The sequence below is a fragment of the Papaver somniferum genome, chromosome 8 (assembly GCF_003573695.1).
Source record: "Papaver somniferum cultivar HN1 chromosome 8, ASM357369v1, whole genome shotgun sequence".
Classification (NCBI taxonomy): Eukaryota; Viridiplantae; Streptophyta; class Magnoliopsida; order Ranunculales; family Papaveraceae; genus Papaver; species Papaver somniferum.
Genome location: NC_039365.1, coordinates 10,224,286 through 10,243,321, shown reverse-complemented (window position 1 = coordinate 10,243,321; position 19,036 = coordinate 10,224,286). Strand labels below are relative to the sequence as shown.

The 19,036-nt window shown below is 35.0% G+C and overlaps 1 protein-coding gene, 1 long non-coding RNA gene and 1 pseudogene across 2 annotated transcripts; 1 reads left to right on the top strand and 2 right to left on the bottom strand.

The window, feature by feature from the left end:
- Positions 1-9,288: 9,288 nt before the first annotated feature.
- Positions 9,289-11,115, top strand: LOC113302650 (serine hydroxymethyltransferase 3, chloroplastic-like; the record flags this gene model as incomplete). The annotated part of the gene is made up of 6 exons (XM_026551594.1): positions 9,289-9,526; positions 10,016-10,211; positions 10,291-10,465; positions 10,591-10,708; positions 10,810-10,924; positions 11,001-11,115. Coding segments are annotated over exons 1-6 (957 nt in total), but the record flags the coding sequence as incomplete, so codon positions are not given.
- Positions 11,116-11,521: 406 nt separating this feature from the next.
- The window catches only part of LOC113305055, a 45,581-nt pseudogene continuing 38,066 nt past the window's right edge, over positions 11,522-19,036 (bottom strand).
- LOC113303210 lies at positions 15,095-17,566 on the bottom strand. The gene is made up of 5 exons (XR_003337353.1): positions 17,322-17,566; positions 17,075-17,200; positions 15,894-15,981; positions 15,720-15,805; positions 15,095-15,321 (listed from the first exon to the last, which is right to left on the bottom strand). It is a non-coding gene; the product is annotated as an uncharacterized LOC113303210 (long non-coding RNA).

Here is a 19,036-nt window from a genome sequence, read left to right as displayed (position 1 = left end):
CAGAAATCACCTAAAAAAACAGAGTTCATTCCAGAAAATGAACTCCATATAAAACCTAAAAAAACAGAGTTCATTCCAGAACTGAGCTCCATATAAAAACCTAAAAAAACAGAGTTCATTCCTAGAAATGAACTCCAAATAAAAACCTAAAAAAACATAGTTCATTTATGGAATGAACTGCAGCATCATCATCTTCGTCGTCTTCAACAAAAAAGCACGAGTTCATCTTCACCAACAACATCTTCATCACAAATCTTCGTCGTCTTCATCGTCTCCACCATCTTCAACAACACTAGTAGCAAGAAAATCAAGAAAAAAAACTCGTTTTCATCGTCGTCTTTATAAACAGATGCAGCAGCAGATTAAAATCAAGAAAAAAACTCGTTTTCATCATCGTCGTCTTCATCAACTCGTGTTGTTTCTTTATCAAACAGATTTGTTTCATCGTCGTCTTCATCAACTCGTGTTGTTTCTTTATCAAACACATCTGTTTCATCGTCGTCTTTATCAAAACGGATGCAGCAGTAGATTAAAATCAAGAAAAAACTAGTTTACATCTTCAGCAGCGACGAAGATGAACTTCAACAGTAGCAGCATCACAAACCAGAGTTCATTCCTGAAAATGAACTCCGTTATCTTCATCTTCTTCATCAGCAGCAACAACTCATCTTCATCATCTTCATCCTCTCCATCATCAGCAGCAACAACAAACGAAAAAACATCAAAATCTTCATCACAAACCAGAGTTCATTCCAGAAATGAACTCCGTCATATTCATCTTCTTTTATAGATCTGAAACTTACCCAAGCATGTGAAGATGATAAAGGTTCATCATCATCATAAATAGCAGCAGAACCTTCAACCCCACCGTCTTCATCATCAAAACAGCAAAAAGAAAAAAAAAAACGCAAAACCTTCGTCGTATTCATCATCATCATCATCTTCATACTCATCACTAGCGGAGAAAAAAATAGAGAGAGAAAGTAAATCTAAGAATGATTTCTTCTCTCTTACTTTTTGACTATATATATGATCCTTATCCAAAAGGGTATTTCTGCCACTACAAGATGACATTTACATCACCCTAGGACCAAACTATAATTTTTAGAACCAAACTATAATTTATATTACCAAATAGGACCAAACAGACAATTGACTAGGTCAATTGGACTAGATTCTCTCTAATATATTATTTGTAGGACCAATTGCTATTTCCTTTTTTTTTACACGGTTTATAAAGATTTTTGTTTATCAAAACTAAAAAATCTCCGCCAATTCTTGAATAATTTAAAAGTTATACAGACTTGGAACCAGTTTCAAAGTTTCATGGGCCTAACTAGTTTGAAACAAGCCCGTTTGTATTATTGATAAAGAATATTTTTTTATGGACCATGGTTTTTTTGAGGGGACCATGATTTTATTAGGCCACCCTCTTTATAGTTATAAGAGGTGTCATAAAACGTTGAAATGACTAAAATACCCTTAACCTAATTTAATTTAAAACCAACCTAATAACCACATATATATATAACCACCACCTCCTCCCACCACCACCGTCCACCACCGCCGATTACCACCTCCACCACCTCCGATTATCACACCACCAACCACCGATTACCACCACCACCTCCTCCCACCACCACTGCTGATTACCACCACCACCTCCGATTATCACCACCACCAACCACCGATTACCACCGCCACCTCCGATTACCACCACCACCAACCACCAACACCTCTATGTATATAGCTTAATTTAAAACATTAACAAAGATATTATCACAAACCCATTACTTGTCATTCGTTTTTGGTTGAATAAATGAGAAGTAATCATCAAAATGAGTTGAAAATGGAAGTTGCAGAGAGGTTTAATGGAGTTTTTTTTTCAGAGAAAAGTTCGGTTACATCGCAAAACGTTTGGTTTCGTCGCAAAAAGTTCGGTTATCACGAATTATTTTTTTCTTAGACGAACTCAGAGTTCGGTTAATTCGCAAAAAATACTTTTAACCGAACTCCTTGTATTAGAACAACACAAGTCCATAAGTTCGGTTCCTTCGCAAAATAAGGATATCACCGAACTTTAGTTTACGAAAATAATGAGAAATCCAAAAGTTCGTTCGTTCGCAAAAATGTTAAGTTTTCTTTGTAACCGAACTCTACCTTTGAAACTTCGTAACCGAACTCTCCCTAATTAGACAAGAAATAAATTTTGTAGTAACCGAACGTTTGCCTAATTGCATATATAATCCTAGTTCGGTTGATTCGCAAAATATGTTGAAGTTTGCGAGCCAACCGAACTTCTAATACTAGGTTACTTTTAACCTGCAGTTCGGTTGGCAACTTGCGTTGAAGTTTGAAGAAAAAAACCTAACTCTGTGTTCGGTTATATGTTCTTGACATTTATCAACCGAACTCCGTGTTCGGTTACCTGTTCTTCACACTTGGTAACCGAACTACCTGAACCTAGTAGAAATTTTTTTATAAAAATTTACATTTTTATGAATATTTGGACCAATTCAACCACCGTTATCTAAGTTTGAAGCATACTTGGGGTACCCAAATACTCTTCCTCCGGTTGTGGTTGGTAAAATCCATCATTTTCATCTTGAGATTGAGTTTGTGGAAGAATACATTCACCATCTAAGAAACAACTCATATCTAGATCATTGTGAAGATTAACAAATACTCTAGGAGAGGATGGAGATGAAGAATCAGATGAGCTATCATCACTTGAATACTCATGCTTAGTGAATTGGAAAAAAAAAATATTTTCCATGTTTTTCTTCTTCATCTTCTCTAATTTTACTCTCTCAATAATTATACTTCTTTAGCTTAATCATTTCACTAATCATTACCCAAAATTAATCAGGAGGGTAGTTTAGGTATTAATATAAATATCTAGATAAGGGGTGACCTAGATTTACTTCTAAATGTCTTACTAAAAATAGAACCATGGTCCCCTCAGAAAAACCATGGTCCCCAAAAAGTCACTCTTTGTAAATTAGTTATTGGATCTGATCCAACCCAATATTTTCAAGAACATGTATACCTAAGCAACATGAGCTAAGTTTTTTAAGCAAAGATGTCTAGAGGAATCAAAGTATCAATGTCTAAAGTAACAGTATCTAAAGTAGTTTTGGTCTTCTGAGTATGTCTTTTCAAAGTCTAAATCGGGTTGAGTTAAGACGAATTGGCATTTGAGTCTTAATCTAGAGGATCAAAGTATCAATGTCTAAAATAGTTTTGATCTTCTGAGTATGTCTTTTTAAGTCAAAATCGGGTTGAGTTATGCCGAATTGGAATTGGAGTCTAAATAATCATGTTTGTTGCAGATGATGAAGTGGAAAATAAAGTTGAAGATGGGGTTGATGATGCTATTGATGATGGAGTTGTTGTTTTTCTTACTAACATTCTTATTATTATTGTTGATGTTGTTTTTATCACAATAGAAGAAGTTGTTCTTCTTGTAGGATTGGAACTACGACCCTTTGCTGATATTAACAAATCAATCCACAAGAACTTGCTAGCTTTGAGAAGAATAAAGTAACTAAACAAAATAAACACACAAATCTGGAAAGACAAAACAACACGTAGATCTAGAAACCGGAAAAGAAAGAACAAAGATCAAATAAATTAGCTAGAAAAGAAAGATAAACAACAATAGAAGAAGACAGATAGGATAATTTGCTCAGATCTGCTCCAAGGGATCCGATCTGAGCAGTTGGGGCTTCAAGGAATTAGGTAAGGTTGTGAAATCGTAAATCTTGAAGCGGATCGTTTTTATTTTTCGAGAATCATCGCATTTTGAATCATGGATCGAAAATTCATAACCGATTTGAAAAATTGGTAAATTTAATATGTATACTTACGAATAATAATATATCACGTGAAATAAGTTTTATAAGTAAAAATTTAATGTGTTCACAACTAATATTATTAGAGCATTACTCGGTCGAACTCACAAGTGTTGCTATCTCAAGCTTGTTGTCAAATTTAGTTGTCAAAACTATATCTTGATTTCTAGTCTACAATTAGTTAAATCTCGAACTAACATAGAAATGTAGTTGATAAACAGAGGGTCACGAAAGTCATCATTGGCGAAGATCAACCGAAGATTTTGGATAACTTCATCAAAAAAGGGTAAATGAAGTATGAACCACCTATATCTCAAGTTATACTCACTTTTCCATCATCTAAAACGATGTCGCATAACTAATTAGACTATTATGCATAGGCAAGAATTTTGAGTCAAGTTTATCTCGATAAATATAATGACTAAGCTTAATGAACATTTGGTCATGCTTGATGAATTTCAGTTATAGACAATTTATTGATCGAATCAAAATCACGATTCAATTTTTTTTATTCGAAAATAGCCTGGAACAGTGATATTTGTCATTGATGTTATTCGGAAATGTTTCGAATCGATTTAGAGAAAAGTATAGAACTACTGTAGATTCAGATACAAGACAGTGGTATCAGTCTTACAAACTGGGAAAACTGTTATGTTTCTGAACCCGTATTACATGTACTCGTACACGTAGCGGAGTAGCTATACATATCGACTTACAGATTAGTGATACGCATATTCGTATGCACATCATATGAAAATCTGTTTAACTCGTGTACCGTATCGGTATGCATACTCGTAGAAAACCATTCTTGAACTGTGGTTACGGAACCGGGGTGAGTATCCAAATCGGTACGCAAACTGAAACACATATGCATTCCTGAAACACTTATGCATTCCTGAACTCCTGAACCGGCGACAATTTTAAATTTTCCAAACCGGAACGCAAACTTATAAAGTTCTGAGAACTCCGGAACTTCGGTTTGGTGGAAAGTTTGCAAACTAGTATGCAAACCTAAAAATTTCTGTGAACTCCGGAATTTTGGTTTTGGTTTAAAGTTTTCAAATCGGTATGCATGATGTGACTAAACCGACTCACGAACGGCAATAATATTTGTACCTTGTACACCTACTAATCATGTCGATTATATTTTCAAGTATGTTTAAATTATTTTTACGAGATATTTAGCATTTGATTAATTCTCTAAAAACATTAGACTTATTTGATCACATGTTTGTGACCCAGAAAATGAAGGTTAATCTTTTAAGTTCTGACCGGCTAGTTTCGGCTAACCATGTTGAACATAGTCTTCGTAAACGGTTCGGTTGCGATTTCACCTAACCAGAGTGTGTATCTTGCTTATGTAAATCAAATTCAAAGATTCGTCTAACAGTGGATATTGTTTGCTTGATTCCAAAGCTATCTTAGCTTAAACCTAAAGCAACCTATGCTTTGAATGTCTATAAAAGGGGAACTTCAAGCAACTGGGATCTTTGAATCCCAACACTACTTTTTAGTGTGTGCTAGTTGTATCTAGATTCGTCCTCTTCCCAACCCTTTTGAGGTTTAGCGATTATAAAGACTTCATTGGGATTCGTGAAGCCAGGTCTAATTATCTTTCCTTCATAACTTGAGAATCCTGATCTTGATTGTTTGTAGAGCTTGCTCCATCGATCAAGATAGATAGAAATCATCAAAGTTCTCTTCATCTCAAATTTTGTTGATTCCACAAGTTTTATACTTGTAAAGTGAGTAATAATCTACGCTGCACTTCGGGTTGCATAAGTCTGGATTTTGAGGATAGCTAGACTTTGTCAAATTGCTATTTATTTCCATCATATTGATCATACGTTTGATTTTGGTCATACATTTTGATCGTAATCATGAAATCAATTATATAGGCTTAATCTGTAGGAGGCTTAAGGGAATCAATTGTGCGGAGTCCTACTGAGATTCAAGAGGTGTAAGGATGGCGACTGTACCTTAATCGGTGGGATACCTTTTAGGGATCAACTACATTTTAATCCGAAGTTAATTGGTAGTAGGCTAGTCAGCGCCACATCATCAATGGTTTTGATGGTGGGTTTGACTTGGTGGGATGAATAGAATTATTGTATTTTTTTTTCTTGAGATGCATTTGGTAACTTATTCAATAGCAGAAAGTATCCCAGGTGACCCAAAACCTACATAGTAGTCCGAAATTATACCTACGATTTACAAAATATTTCGTGGCCTAATTTTTTTCTTTTAACTCATGTTTATCATGTGATAAAAAAATCTCATTATGAACTTAAATTGTAATCATGATTAGATATATGCACAATAATTCAAAAATTCTTTTTTAAACAATAATAAATGTTTTGTGATTTAAAAATCTTCAATTCATGTAACTCAAAATTTTGTCATCCATGTAACTTATTTTTTTTTTTTTTGAAGTGAAAATTGTATTATCCACATAATATTTACATAAAATTTGTTTGTGAACTGAAAATTGTATGACCCATAATCTGTCCAATGACCTAAACTTATTTAATGATTCAGATTTGTATTGGGATTCTAAATTGGACAATGTGTCGCTTTAATCAAAAATTTGAAGAGATAATAAAAATTCCTAATGTTAGAATTTAAAACCCTGAATGTAACCTAAATTTGGTTAGATACTTCAAATCTACTTCATTGGTCAAACTATTACCTCATCACCAATATCTGCCATGTGACCTAAAATCTGTAATATGACTAAAATTAAGTAGCACATGATCCGAGAGTTTTCCTTTGCCGATCCAAAATATGCTTCATGACCCAATATTCGCATTCTTCTTATCTTACATCTTTCACTTTCACCAAAAAATTATTTGGTAATCAAAGCATATCCTATTCTAAAGTAACTCAAAAGTCACTACGTAACACTCATATTTTTCGCATGACGCATGCTTAAGGATGCGTCATTGGTATGAAATGAAGCTTCATTTCAACGGTGGTTGCATGTTAATGGTATGTTGAACCAGGAAAGAAAGTGCACAACCGTGATGCATAACGCCAGTTAAAGGCTGGTCAAATAGAATGTTGCACCGTCATGGTGCATTATCCAGTGGATGGTTGTACAAAAGAGATCATACCATCATAGTGCATTATGTAGGAATATTGTCCAAGAGACAAATATTGCACCATCATGATGCATCATCTAGTAGATGGCTTTTCGAGAGCAATGTTACACGTCATTGTGCAATAAAGAGGTTGGCCAACACGACGAGAATGATAAAGGGAATACCATTATTACGAGAGTGATACCATTTGAGCGATCTGATGGTCAGAATTTTAGCATTTGTTTGTCTCATAAATAATGGTATCACCTCTGCATTTGTTCGTGCATCGTCTAAAGATTTACACATGAAAAGTAAAATTCCTGATCAACATAAAATATTTTTTCGGGTTCATCAATTCCGATGTTATTCAAGTAGAACTCCTGAACGATAACACCATTCCTCTCTCTAAGTCTATCCGATTTTAAGTTGGCGGAACTTTTTAGCCACGATTTCTCCAAAGCTCCTAAAAAGAATCCATTTCGTGGGAGAGATTGATACCGAGTAACAGAGGGCTGCAATTTAGAGCAGTCAGCCAGAAATAGATCTTGCTTTGGGAAATGCAATCAATAAGCATGCCTAGTGGATAAAACAACGTTATTACGATGTTTCAAGATTCTCAACCTGGCATGTGGCTCCTTAATGGTTGTGGTCCTTCTGCCTTATGGAAAAGTACAACAATTTCTCTACCGTTAACCGACACCGAAAATAAATAAATATTGGTATTGTAGTTGGGCCTATCTAAAATCTAAAAAGCAGGAATTACCAATAGGTACTATTATGGTAGTTTTAGTTTATGGCAGGTCCGTCCACTAAAGCCCAGTAACCAGAGGTCCATAATAAAAAGAAAAAGAGGAAATTGGACCAATTTTTTTATCCCCTGGTCCGATACACGTGCGGGATGTCATAATCCACTTTTAAAAATACCCAAACTACCCATTCCCTGATAGTACATATATATTTCTTTAAAAAAAATCATCATTTTTTCCAAATCTGAGTTCCGTCTCCTCCTCTTTTCTACTTCTGCTCAATTTTTGCTCCTTCTTTTGGATTACGAGCTAGAGTTTTTTTTAAGATCTCTTTGAAGATTTAAAGGTATGTTATGTAATATCTCTTTTTGCTGTTCTTGTTTGTTTTTTTTTCAACTGAATCTGTGAAGATCGGGTCATTTTGATTACGTTTTCACTTTATTGTTTCGTTTTTTGTTTGTTTTTTGCGTTTATTTTTGTTTTGGTTTGTTTTTTATGAATCTTGATCGTAATTATTCAATTTTTTGGTTAGATTATGATGTTTTTAACATATTTGAACTTTCGATTTGATTATCTTGTTGTTTTCGCTTCTTTATTTATCAAAATCGTGCTTGTTTGTTGTTTCAGGGGTATTATCCAACAGTACATATGTTGCATACTGATACAAATTGCTTTTGATTCTGTTTTGTTCTTAGTTTTATCACTTGTTGTTGTTTGATTCATAAGTATATATCTTCGATACTGAAATAAGACTCTCTCTCGATTATGTTATTTTGATAGATTCTTTACATACAATTATTTTTTAGTTCATGAATCAGAGGTACATATGTGGCATACTGATACAAACTGTTTTTTTTTTTGGGTCTAATCGTTGTGGTGTTTGATTAAGATTTTGATTTCCATGTTTGATTTCATGATTATTTACTAGATCTAGATGAATAATCACGTTTTTGGTTCATTTCGTTATTATATTTGATCATACTAGTTCCATTTTATTGTTTTTAGATTTGTTTTTTTTGTATGAAACAACAGTACGTATATCCTGTATTGACAGAAACCTAGCTTATTTTGAATGAAGAAGAACAAGATGGTGCATCGTTATGATTTATGAGGAGAATATTGGTTTTCTGTTTCCAGGTATGCTTTCTAATCATCTTGTTTGATTATTTTGTTCGGTTTTTCTTCTTTTGATTTGTTTTTTGGTTGTATTCTGATAATCAAAAATCGATTTGATTGACGCTTTTATGGTTTTTAGGTTTGTTACAGTTGTTTTTCGTGTATGAATTGACAGTACATATGTGGCGTACTGATACAAAACTCTTCTAATTTTGTTTTATTTGAAGTTTTTCCAATTTTTTTGGTTCGATCCATGAGTATGTATGTATAATACTGATAGGAAGTGCTATTTGCTGTGTTTTTGCTCCTTTTTTAGTCTTACCCTTCAGTACTTATGTGAAATACTGTAATATGTCTTTCGATTCTCTTATTTTTCACAGATCTGTCACCTGTTGTTGTCATACTGTTGATTTGTAGTTCATGAATCTTCAGTACATATATCGCATACTGATAGGAAGTGCTCCTTGTTATGTTTAAGGAGAAGTGAAGAAGATGCAGGCATACAATGGAGCTGCAATAATGGGTGCTGCTGTACAACAACCCAATCTTTTTACTAAAGGTTCTTCAACTTTTTTTCCCAAATTGGGTACTACTACTGCGGATAGATTACCTTCTCAAGTTAGGTTTAGTTCCGTGAAGACTTGTAAAGCGGCGTCTTCTTCAATCGAAGGGAGCTTGGTTACAGGAAGACCACCATCTTCTGTATCAGTTCCTATTCCTGAGATGGGAGGTAATCTAAAAAGAAGAATTTTTGAATGATTTTTTGTTTCTGTTGTAGCATTTGTTGTTATTTGAATTTTAGAATGAGTTTTAATAGCACTTGCAAGCATTTTTGAGATGCCCGTTTCCTGTATGTAATCGGAATGCTTGAGCATTTGTAAATGGTATGATCTAGTATCAAACCAATAAGGAATCGGTTAGTGTTCTTAAATGTTCTAATTGGAATTCGTAAGTTTTTCGGTTGTTTATTGTTCTTTCATTTTACCCTTCTTTGAGCTGTTTGTTTTGGTCTATGTATTAGATTGGTTATCTATTATCAAACCTAGTACTAATCTGATTTGGGTAGGCTTCAAAAGCCTAACGATAGCCTGGGTTGTTCGCTAGATACCAAAGTCAATGAATAAGAATTATCAATTATGTGTTTTACCTGCATTCGTTGACTGGAAGAAATACCTAACGAGTTTCATGCCTGATGTCTTTTTGTATTTTGTTGTATTAGGTAATGAAAGAGGTTTTATAGACCGTAATTTGAGTGAGGAAGACCCTGAAGTACGTTCAATAATTGATAGTGAGAAGAATCGTCAGTTTAACAGCTTGGAGCTCATTGCTTCAGAGAATTTTACATCTCGCGCAGTGATGGAAGCTGTGGGTTCTTGTCTCACAAACAAGTATTCAGAAGGGCTTCCTGGTAAAAGGTAAAGATGGTGCTTAATGTTGTATTTTTTCCCTGTATTTGTATTGAAATGCATTTGATCATTTCATTCTGCAATGTAGGTACTATGGTGGCAATGAGTACATTGATGAGCTAGAGACACTTTGTCAACAAAGGGCTTTGGATGCATTTCACTTAGACCCAAAGAAATGGGGAGTTAATGTCAAACCTCTGTCTGGTTCTCCTGCTAACTTTGAAGTTTACACTGCATTTCTCAACCCACATGACCGTATTATGGTAAGTTGAGGCCTCTTTCTCTTTCTCTCCAATTTTTTGAAATCAGTTTTGAACCCCTAAGGGATGTAATCAACTCTCCTTTCAAAATATGGGGCTGTATTAATTTGTTCATGTAACTGGCACAGGGTCTGGATCTTCCTCATGGAGGTCACTTGTCACATGGATTTATGACTCCTAAAAGACGGGTATCTGGGACTTCGATTTACTTTGAATCGATGCCCTACCGTCTTGATGAATCAACAGGTGCTGCTCTGCATTCTTATACTGTGTAATGACTATGTGGTCTATTGTTGTTCATTTATAATTCGTTGATAATTTGCATTCATTACCAAATTCACTTGCAGGCCTTATTGATTATGATATGCTTGAGAAAACTGCCACCCTCTTTCGACCAAAACTCATCATTGTTGGTGCTAGTGCTTATCCTCGTGATTTCGATTATCCTCGAATGAGAAAGGTATACACATAACTTTTGATTGTCAACAGTTGTGATTCTTAGTGATCAGAGAATCAGACTAATTAACCCATTACGCACACCTAATTCTGTTGGGGCTTTTCTCATGATGGATATGGCTCACATAAGTGATCTCGTTGCTGCATCTGTACTTGCCGACCCATTTGAATACTGTGATGTTGTAACAACCACCACTCACAAGGTACACCTAGTCCCATTCATGAAGTCTGTAAGACTGCAACTACTGACACCAACACAAGCAGCATTTGTTTTTATTGGCTTATTGGATACATACTCTATATGTAAGCAGTGAGGCAGATACATACTTAGACTTGTACGTAGTGTAGCAGATATGTACTCAGATTTGTAAGCAGTGTACCAGATATGTACTCAATTTGTAAGCAGTGTACCAGATATGTACTCAATTTGTAAGCAGTGTAGACACACACGTTTGGTAGTAATGGGTATTATGGATATTTCCATGTTTTAATTAATTTTGGACCTTCGGATAAAAAAAAAATCCGGTTCGACCCTACTATAAATAACTATATGGGCCTAAGACCGAACAAGAAATTTTCCATCTAAAAAATACCGCCTGCGTCTTACGGAGGGGGTATCGGAAGTAAATACAACAATCGGACTTCTAACACTATGAATGAACCAGATAATATTTCTTGCTCAGAAGCGACCTTTTTCGCTTTCACCATAACCGTAAAACTGATGCTCTGGGTTCCACTGTAATCTCCACGTCTTTAGGTGAACTAATGGTGGCATTGTATACCGATTTTGCATCACCCACATTCGTGACAGTTCTTTTGAAAACCGCAACGGCGGGTTCTTTGTCAGATGTTCTCATACTTACTTGCATTGTTGGGTAATTCAAAGCATCATTTCCATTTGGAGGAGGCAATGCTGAGCACTTTACTGATTTTGATTCGACGATGATACCGAATGATACCGATTTCTCCTTTTGTATAGCCTTCGTGACATAAAAACTGGAGGTATGGTAATTGATTCATGTCATAGACTAGGCCTGGATTCACTGCTTTCAATGGGTTTACTTGACCTGCTCCGTATGAGAATTCAGCTTCATCGTTTATTTTTGCACTCATAGGTGTCGCTGTTTATCAAAAATTAAATAAATAAATTAGTTCAACAGAAAAGAGTAGTAAGGCGAAAAATATTTATGGAGTTGGAGTGTCCTGAATGTGTCTTACCGGTGGTGATGATGGCGGATTTAATGGCAGCAGGAGACCAATCCGGATGGAATGTCTTCACGTAAGCAGCCATACCAGCGACATGAGGGCAAGCCATGGATGTACCAGACATGATGATGTACTTAGAATGTTGAGTATCATCTTCTAAACCAGTAATTGACCTAAGAGGCGTATATGCTGCTAAGATATCAACTCCTGGTGCTGTGATATCCGGCTGTTCAATGCAAGAACCAATCAGTTATAACCTGCTAAATGATAGACTAGTACAATTTACTAGATAGATATACTTATTTTGAGCAAATGACGAAAACCTTTACTCGGCCCTCTAGATGAAAATGATGCCACAAATGGAGCTGAAACCTTAACTTCCTTGGTCCTGTATATCACTGCCGATGGTGATCTGCATTTGTTAACATTTTCAGCAGTGAAATAACAAGTTAATGCACTAAAACTAGAGTTTTATTATTTTTACCTGGTCGAGTTAATGTAGTTGTTAATGACTTCGGCAGTTGAATTTGTTAGCGAATATTATGCTCCAGCATATATCCTCGTGAAGCCGTATTATTCTCCAGCATATATACTCACGAAGGCGTATTATATGTTTTCTTATTAGCTTGTATTCTAGGCCTTTCTATTCTTTATTTTTGGCAATCGTTGTATATATAAACCATTGTAATCCTTTCTTATAACTTATGCAATTCAATCTTTCTCTCGCACATGGCATCAGAGCCTGTGTTGGGAGTTCATTCTTTTAGGAGTTGTGAAATTCTGTCAGAAATAGTAAAATGTTGCTTTGAAGTTACTCTCGTGTATTTCTTCTTCAATATCGTCTCTGTGTCAGCATTGTGAGTAACTTCAGTTGGTTGTTGGTGTCGATAGAGGTACTCTTTTCTTTCTATTTTTTGGTTAAGTGCTATTTGTCATGATGTCTAATGAAAAAGATGATTCTCTGCAATCGATTAATGTTCGTTTAAATGGTGGCAACTACACATATTGGGCATATGTTATGAAAATTTTTTTGCTTGGAAAAGATGTTTGGGGATATGTTTCTGGTGATATTACTAAACCTACTAATCTTACTGCTACAAATTATAATACCTTGATTGTTACTTGGAATCGTAACAATGCTAAAATAATCACTTGGATTAACAATTCCGTTGGTTTAAATATTGGCATGCATTTGGCAAAATTCGAAACTTGTAAAGAAGTTTGGGACTATTTGACAAAGTTGTTTTCGCAATTGAATTTTGCCAAACGGTACCAATTAGAGAGTGATATTAGGGCTGCCAGACAGAGGGATACAGATATCCAGCAATTTTATTCTTTAATGACTAGTTATTGGATCAATTAGCCTTAATTGAACCTGTTGATTTCCGTACTCATAATCCTTATATAAAATATAGAGAAGCACAACGTTTAGTTCAGTTTTTTATGGCAGTGCGTGATGATTTTGAAGCTCTTAGAGGTTCTATTCTGCACCATTCTCCATTGCCTTCCGTGGATTCAGTTTTTAGTAAACTGTTGGCCGAAGAATTACGATTAAATTCCTATGTCAGGAAAGGGATTCTTCCTCTCCTTACGGAAAATGTTTTGGCTGTTACCTCAAAACCCCACTTTGCTTCTAATGGACGACCACCTTACAAGAATACTAATGATGAATGTAACTTCTGCAAGAAAAAGGGTCACTGGAAATCCCAGTGTCCTATACTTTCGAAGAAACAACGGCAAGGAAGTTTCTTCAAAACGCCACATACTGCAGCTGCAACTTCGCCTATAACTGATGGCCAAGCCGCATCTTCTCTTATTGAGCAGCTACAAAAGCTTCTCGCGTCCCGACAATCGCATGCCATGACCACAACGCTGTCTCCATCTGTAGGTTTGTCTACTTCTGCGACACCATGTATATCTCAATCTACTTGGATATTTGACTCTGGAGCCTCTCATCATATGACTAAAGATATATCTTATTTCACTTCTTTGTCCCCTATTTCATTTTCTCAAACTGTTAAGACCGCCGACGATACAAATCTTTCTCTTGTTGGTAGTGGTTCAATTAAAACTCCTCGTTTATCTCTTTCTGATGTTTATTGTATTCCTCAGTTCACTAGTACAAATCTTCACGTATGCCATACTTAATCACCGTATCCATAGGTTTTTGGTCATGAATTTTTTTCACTCCAAAAATATGGCATCGGGTTCCATAACAAAAGGGTACCTTTATGGATACATAAACTTTGAGTAACTATTGCACATGATTTACCATGACCATATCCATATAACCGTGTCTATATGGTATCCTGATTTTTTTAAGTAGTTAAGCATTTTTTCTACAACCATGGCCATAAGTTCCTTATAGCCACACAATTTATGTTTGATATGGCTACTACTTACTTTAATGCTACATGGATTTATTTGAACCATGGCCTTTGCTGACAATCAGACACGCAAATATCATTTTATCATGGCTAATTCGTGACCTACAGTCACATTCAAATTGTAACACCATGGCAATAAACTTTCTTAAGATATGATATATGATTTCGATGTGACCATTGTTTATCCTAAAGCCACACGGATTTATTTAACCATGGCTACATTTATTGTTTAGACATGCAAAAAGAGTTTCAGCATGGCTAATTCATGACTTATAGGTACACTAAATCTATAGAACCATGGTCATCCCTATCATTCAGATGCGCAAAAAAGTAATTTAACATGGCTAATTCATAAGCTATAGTCACACGGAATCAAAAGCAACATGACCAAAAGCTTCATAAAGACGCATCAAATGTTTTACATGTAGCTGTAGGTTACATTTTGGACATGAAAACTAGCAAACTGTGACTGTTTTTGGTGTCTTTAGGCCGTATGACAAGACTTTAAGAACCCATTGGTCGCAAATTGGTATCAAGTGTAGCAAAGTAGAATTTATGGTAATCACTGATACCAATGAATCTGTTTACTCAAAAATTCTCAGATACTCTTTATTTATTAATGAAAAATTATTGTTATTACATTTCCAGAGAAAATGCATAGAGGTAGTTAATTAAGTAAAAACATGGAACATATATTCAACACCACTGTTGGATCTCCGAAGACGATTAACCACCAAACCATCCCCTTTCCAAGTCTTCCCATCTGAGCACAATTTTCTCTGCGTCTCTGTGTAGCTTCTAAATAAGCACCTGCAAGAGAAAGAGGGAAAGGTAAGAAATTCAATCATCTGGATGGAATGTTGCAAAGAGAACTGTTACGATCTTTTATAAGAATAATATATGTCTTAAATTAGAGATTTTACCACGAGAACATTCATTAAGAAAAATAAGAGATTGTTACAGGAAATTCTAATTTTGCAGTGACTAGAAAGGGGATCCTGGAGATGTGAATACTGCAATTTGGATACAAAGGAAACATGCAACATAAATGGAAAAAAAAGGTACTTATCATATCCTTTTTAAGCAAAAAAAATAAAAATGACACAAGTAGGAGACAAAAATTGAAACACCTTATCTTCAATCTCCATAATTTTTAGCTTTTTTCTTCTGAAACAAAACAAGTCAAAGTTAGTTACAAAAAGCAATACCTGGGAGAAGGAGACACACTAGGTGCAAGAGTCCATTCCCATTGGTCTATCATATGCATGAGCATCCTTTACCCATCTGACAGTCCCTGTATATACATTCGCATATTTAAAGATCTTCCACAAGTGCATTACGTCTTCAAACTAAACAAGCGGTTGATAATAGATGAAACAAACCTGCGGATATTCCTGTGCCATCGAGACATTATCCTACACCACAAGGGAAGTAACGCCAAACATAATTATAGCACAATCATCATAGGTACTACATAAAAACAAAGAGCTCAAGTTAAGTGTGGGATAACAAGATATCCGGCAGAAATTCAAGACAAGAATCAGACCCTAACTCTAACTGCAGTAATATTGTATATTGGCTTAAACATACAAAGCAGCGAATGTGTAAGCTGGATCATATGTGAACACATGAGAAATTTGGAAAACAATGGTAATAAACAACAAGTGATCAAATTAACCCACAATTAATGCCTGACGTTGTACTAGGCAAACTAAGAACTTGCCCGGAATGTTGAACTATTGTGTGACTGGAGTGCAATCAGTATTTGCAAAAAATGTTGTATCTTAACACTTGCAAGCACATGTTGTATCAGTGTTTCATGCTCAAACTTGGACCAAAATAACATGTGCACAGTAGCCTTCTACACCTTTGTTCATTCATCTTAAGCCCGCACACAAGAATGAACAACCGATACAAACGTAATTTCATAACACGAACAAAACTATCTCAAAGTAGAACATGAATGGTCATTAAAATCAGAAAAGCTAAATCTTAAGCTTGCACACAAACATCAAAGGATGAAACTACAGTTTGAATACGACTAACTCAAAGTAGAGCATGAAAATAGATAAGACGGAGGCGTATGTATGTCTATCTGATCACTCCTAGCTACTTGCAAGAGCAGAAAGGCCAAAGGGATTTATGACACAAGTAGAACCCAAACTAACCCTAGATTGTTAAAGAGACTTTTGCTCCAACAAAAAGTGATTTTAGAGGTATGGACATTATCACATATTTCTTTTTTCATAATTCATATTGGTTTTCTCTTTAGGTGTTTTTGTCTCAATTTTGCTCTTAACATTATTCAAGTATGGCAATGTCAATACATAATTAAACATATCTTTGATCACAGTCACATTGATATGAGGAAAGACTCGTGTTTAACATCTATTAATCATGGCAATATGCCAACAAAATGGAAATTAAGCCCCATTACCAAATTTCCTTTGTTAAATTGGTTGAAAAAAATTAAATTATACAGAATAATCATAATAATAACAACAAAAAACACTAAAAAGTGAAAACAGAGAAACGGGTAACAAACAAGAAAGAAAATACATACTTCAGTCCGTATACTAAAGAGGGTATAGTTCATGTTTATCTTTTTCCGGTGTAATATCATCGGCCCGCATTTTCTACTCTTCCCAGTTAACTGGAATCAAAAGGGAATGATGTGCTTCAGGTACACCTGCACAATATAGAAAAAAAGGTCTAGATTAAAAAACAAAACAAAAAATCTCTCATAGCAAATCAAATCGTACATGAAAAATCAAGTTTCATTGACAAATAAATCAAATATTGATACTTACTCATCATTTTCATCACTTCGATTAGGGATTGTGTATGATTGATTGGAGTTTCTGTGGTTTTGGATTCATGGTGGAAAAGATGGGGATTCTTGGATTTGAAAAATGAAATGGTTTTGCATTTTAGGGTTTTCACGAGGTTCTGCATCTTCAATATTAACAAGAGGCGGGGGTGTTCTCATCTCTTTGTGAAAGACGGAGGCAGATCTACAGACGAAGGGAAGTGGAGGCGGAGAGAAAGAGCGAGAGAGAAAGAGAAAGGAATACATAGGGTTGTATAAGGTTTTGAAGTTTCGATGCAACTTAAAGCATCAACTTTTTGATGTTTGAGAAATAAAAATCTGCCACTTGAGGTCACGGTGATTTGACTTTTTCATCCATAATCTAAACCGTTCATCTCAGGTTATTCCGACGGCCAAGCAAGTACGAAGTAAATAGCTGCTAACTGAATATTTTTTTTTTGAATGTAAATTATTATTTAATTGATAATAAGGAGAGATTCTTGCAAAGCCATTGTTGGGAGCCTAGTAACAAGCTGCGCTCCGACATCCTTTTGAATAGCAAGACTTATTCAATGAAATAAAAAACTGTCAATTTTAACATTTGCATTATGACGGGCTAGGCGATTCTTCAGTCTTTTCAAGAAAATAATTGTATCTTCACTGAATAATTGTTACACTTTTTTTTTTATTTTAAGAAAGAGCTAATTCTCTCGGTTTCATTGATATTAAAACATTACGTATACATCAATTAAAATACATAATAGAACACGTATGTGGAAATAAAAGACAGGTAAAAAGAAATATGGGAGTCTCTATGCTAACTTGATATCATGTGTCCGTCTACTGTATATTTTTAGTTTGTATTAATTTTAATTTAACTTTTAGTAGTATTGTAAAATGATGGTTTATATATCTATTTCGCAATTTCAGTTGGTGGTTTACAAGAAAAAGTTGTACCAAAGATCTTTTCACAAAGAATATCACTTTAAACTAAAACTTCCAAATCCACTCCAATAATGGTATCAATATATTATCTGTCAAATTTAATGAAAAATCCTTTTTGTCCAAGCTTACTTAGATAAGACCCTGCGAGCTATTCGAAAGATACAACTTTATCCAGTTTCACATGTTACTATTAAATCCGCTGAATAACGCTTGATATCAATCATTTTACCTATTATCCTTCAATTTCACAATATATCCCTAAATCTCACCTGATTGATTTCACCATTCATCAATCGATTGTACAAGATGCATTTTTTTCTTGGAATTATCTACCACAAATATTTAAGTAAATCCAATGAGATGGTACAAATTCTTGAAATGTATAAATGTATGTGATTTTGATTGAACTAGCTGGTATTAGGTGGATGATCATTTATAGTGAACATGATCTAGTGATATCGAGTATGATCTGGTGATTTTGATAGATGGAGTGAAATTAAGTGAATTTGGGTTCAACTAGTGGATAATTAGTGAGTTTCGGTATTATCTAGTGAAAGTAATAGCATAATTACGTTCAGACACATCGACACATTTACCTTCCACCGCGGTTAACCGTACATCTACGAATCCTGGGGTAGAAAGAAACCTATAAGCCACAACTTTAAATTATGGGTCCGACGGGATATTCATCGCCCGATTTCAGTCTCTCACGATGATGTCACCCGATCTCATTTGGTGCTTAGAGTTCTATCCGTGTTCATTTAATTCATG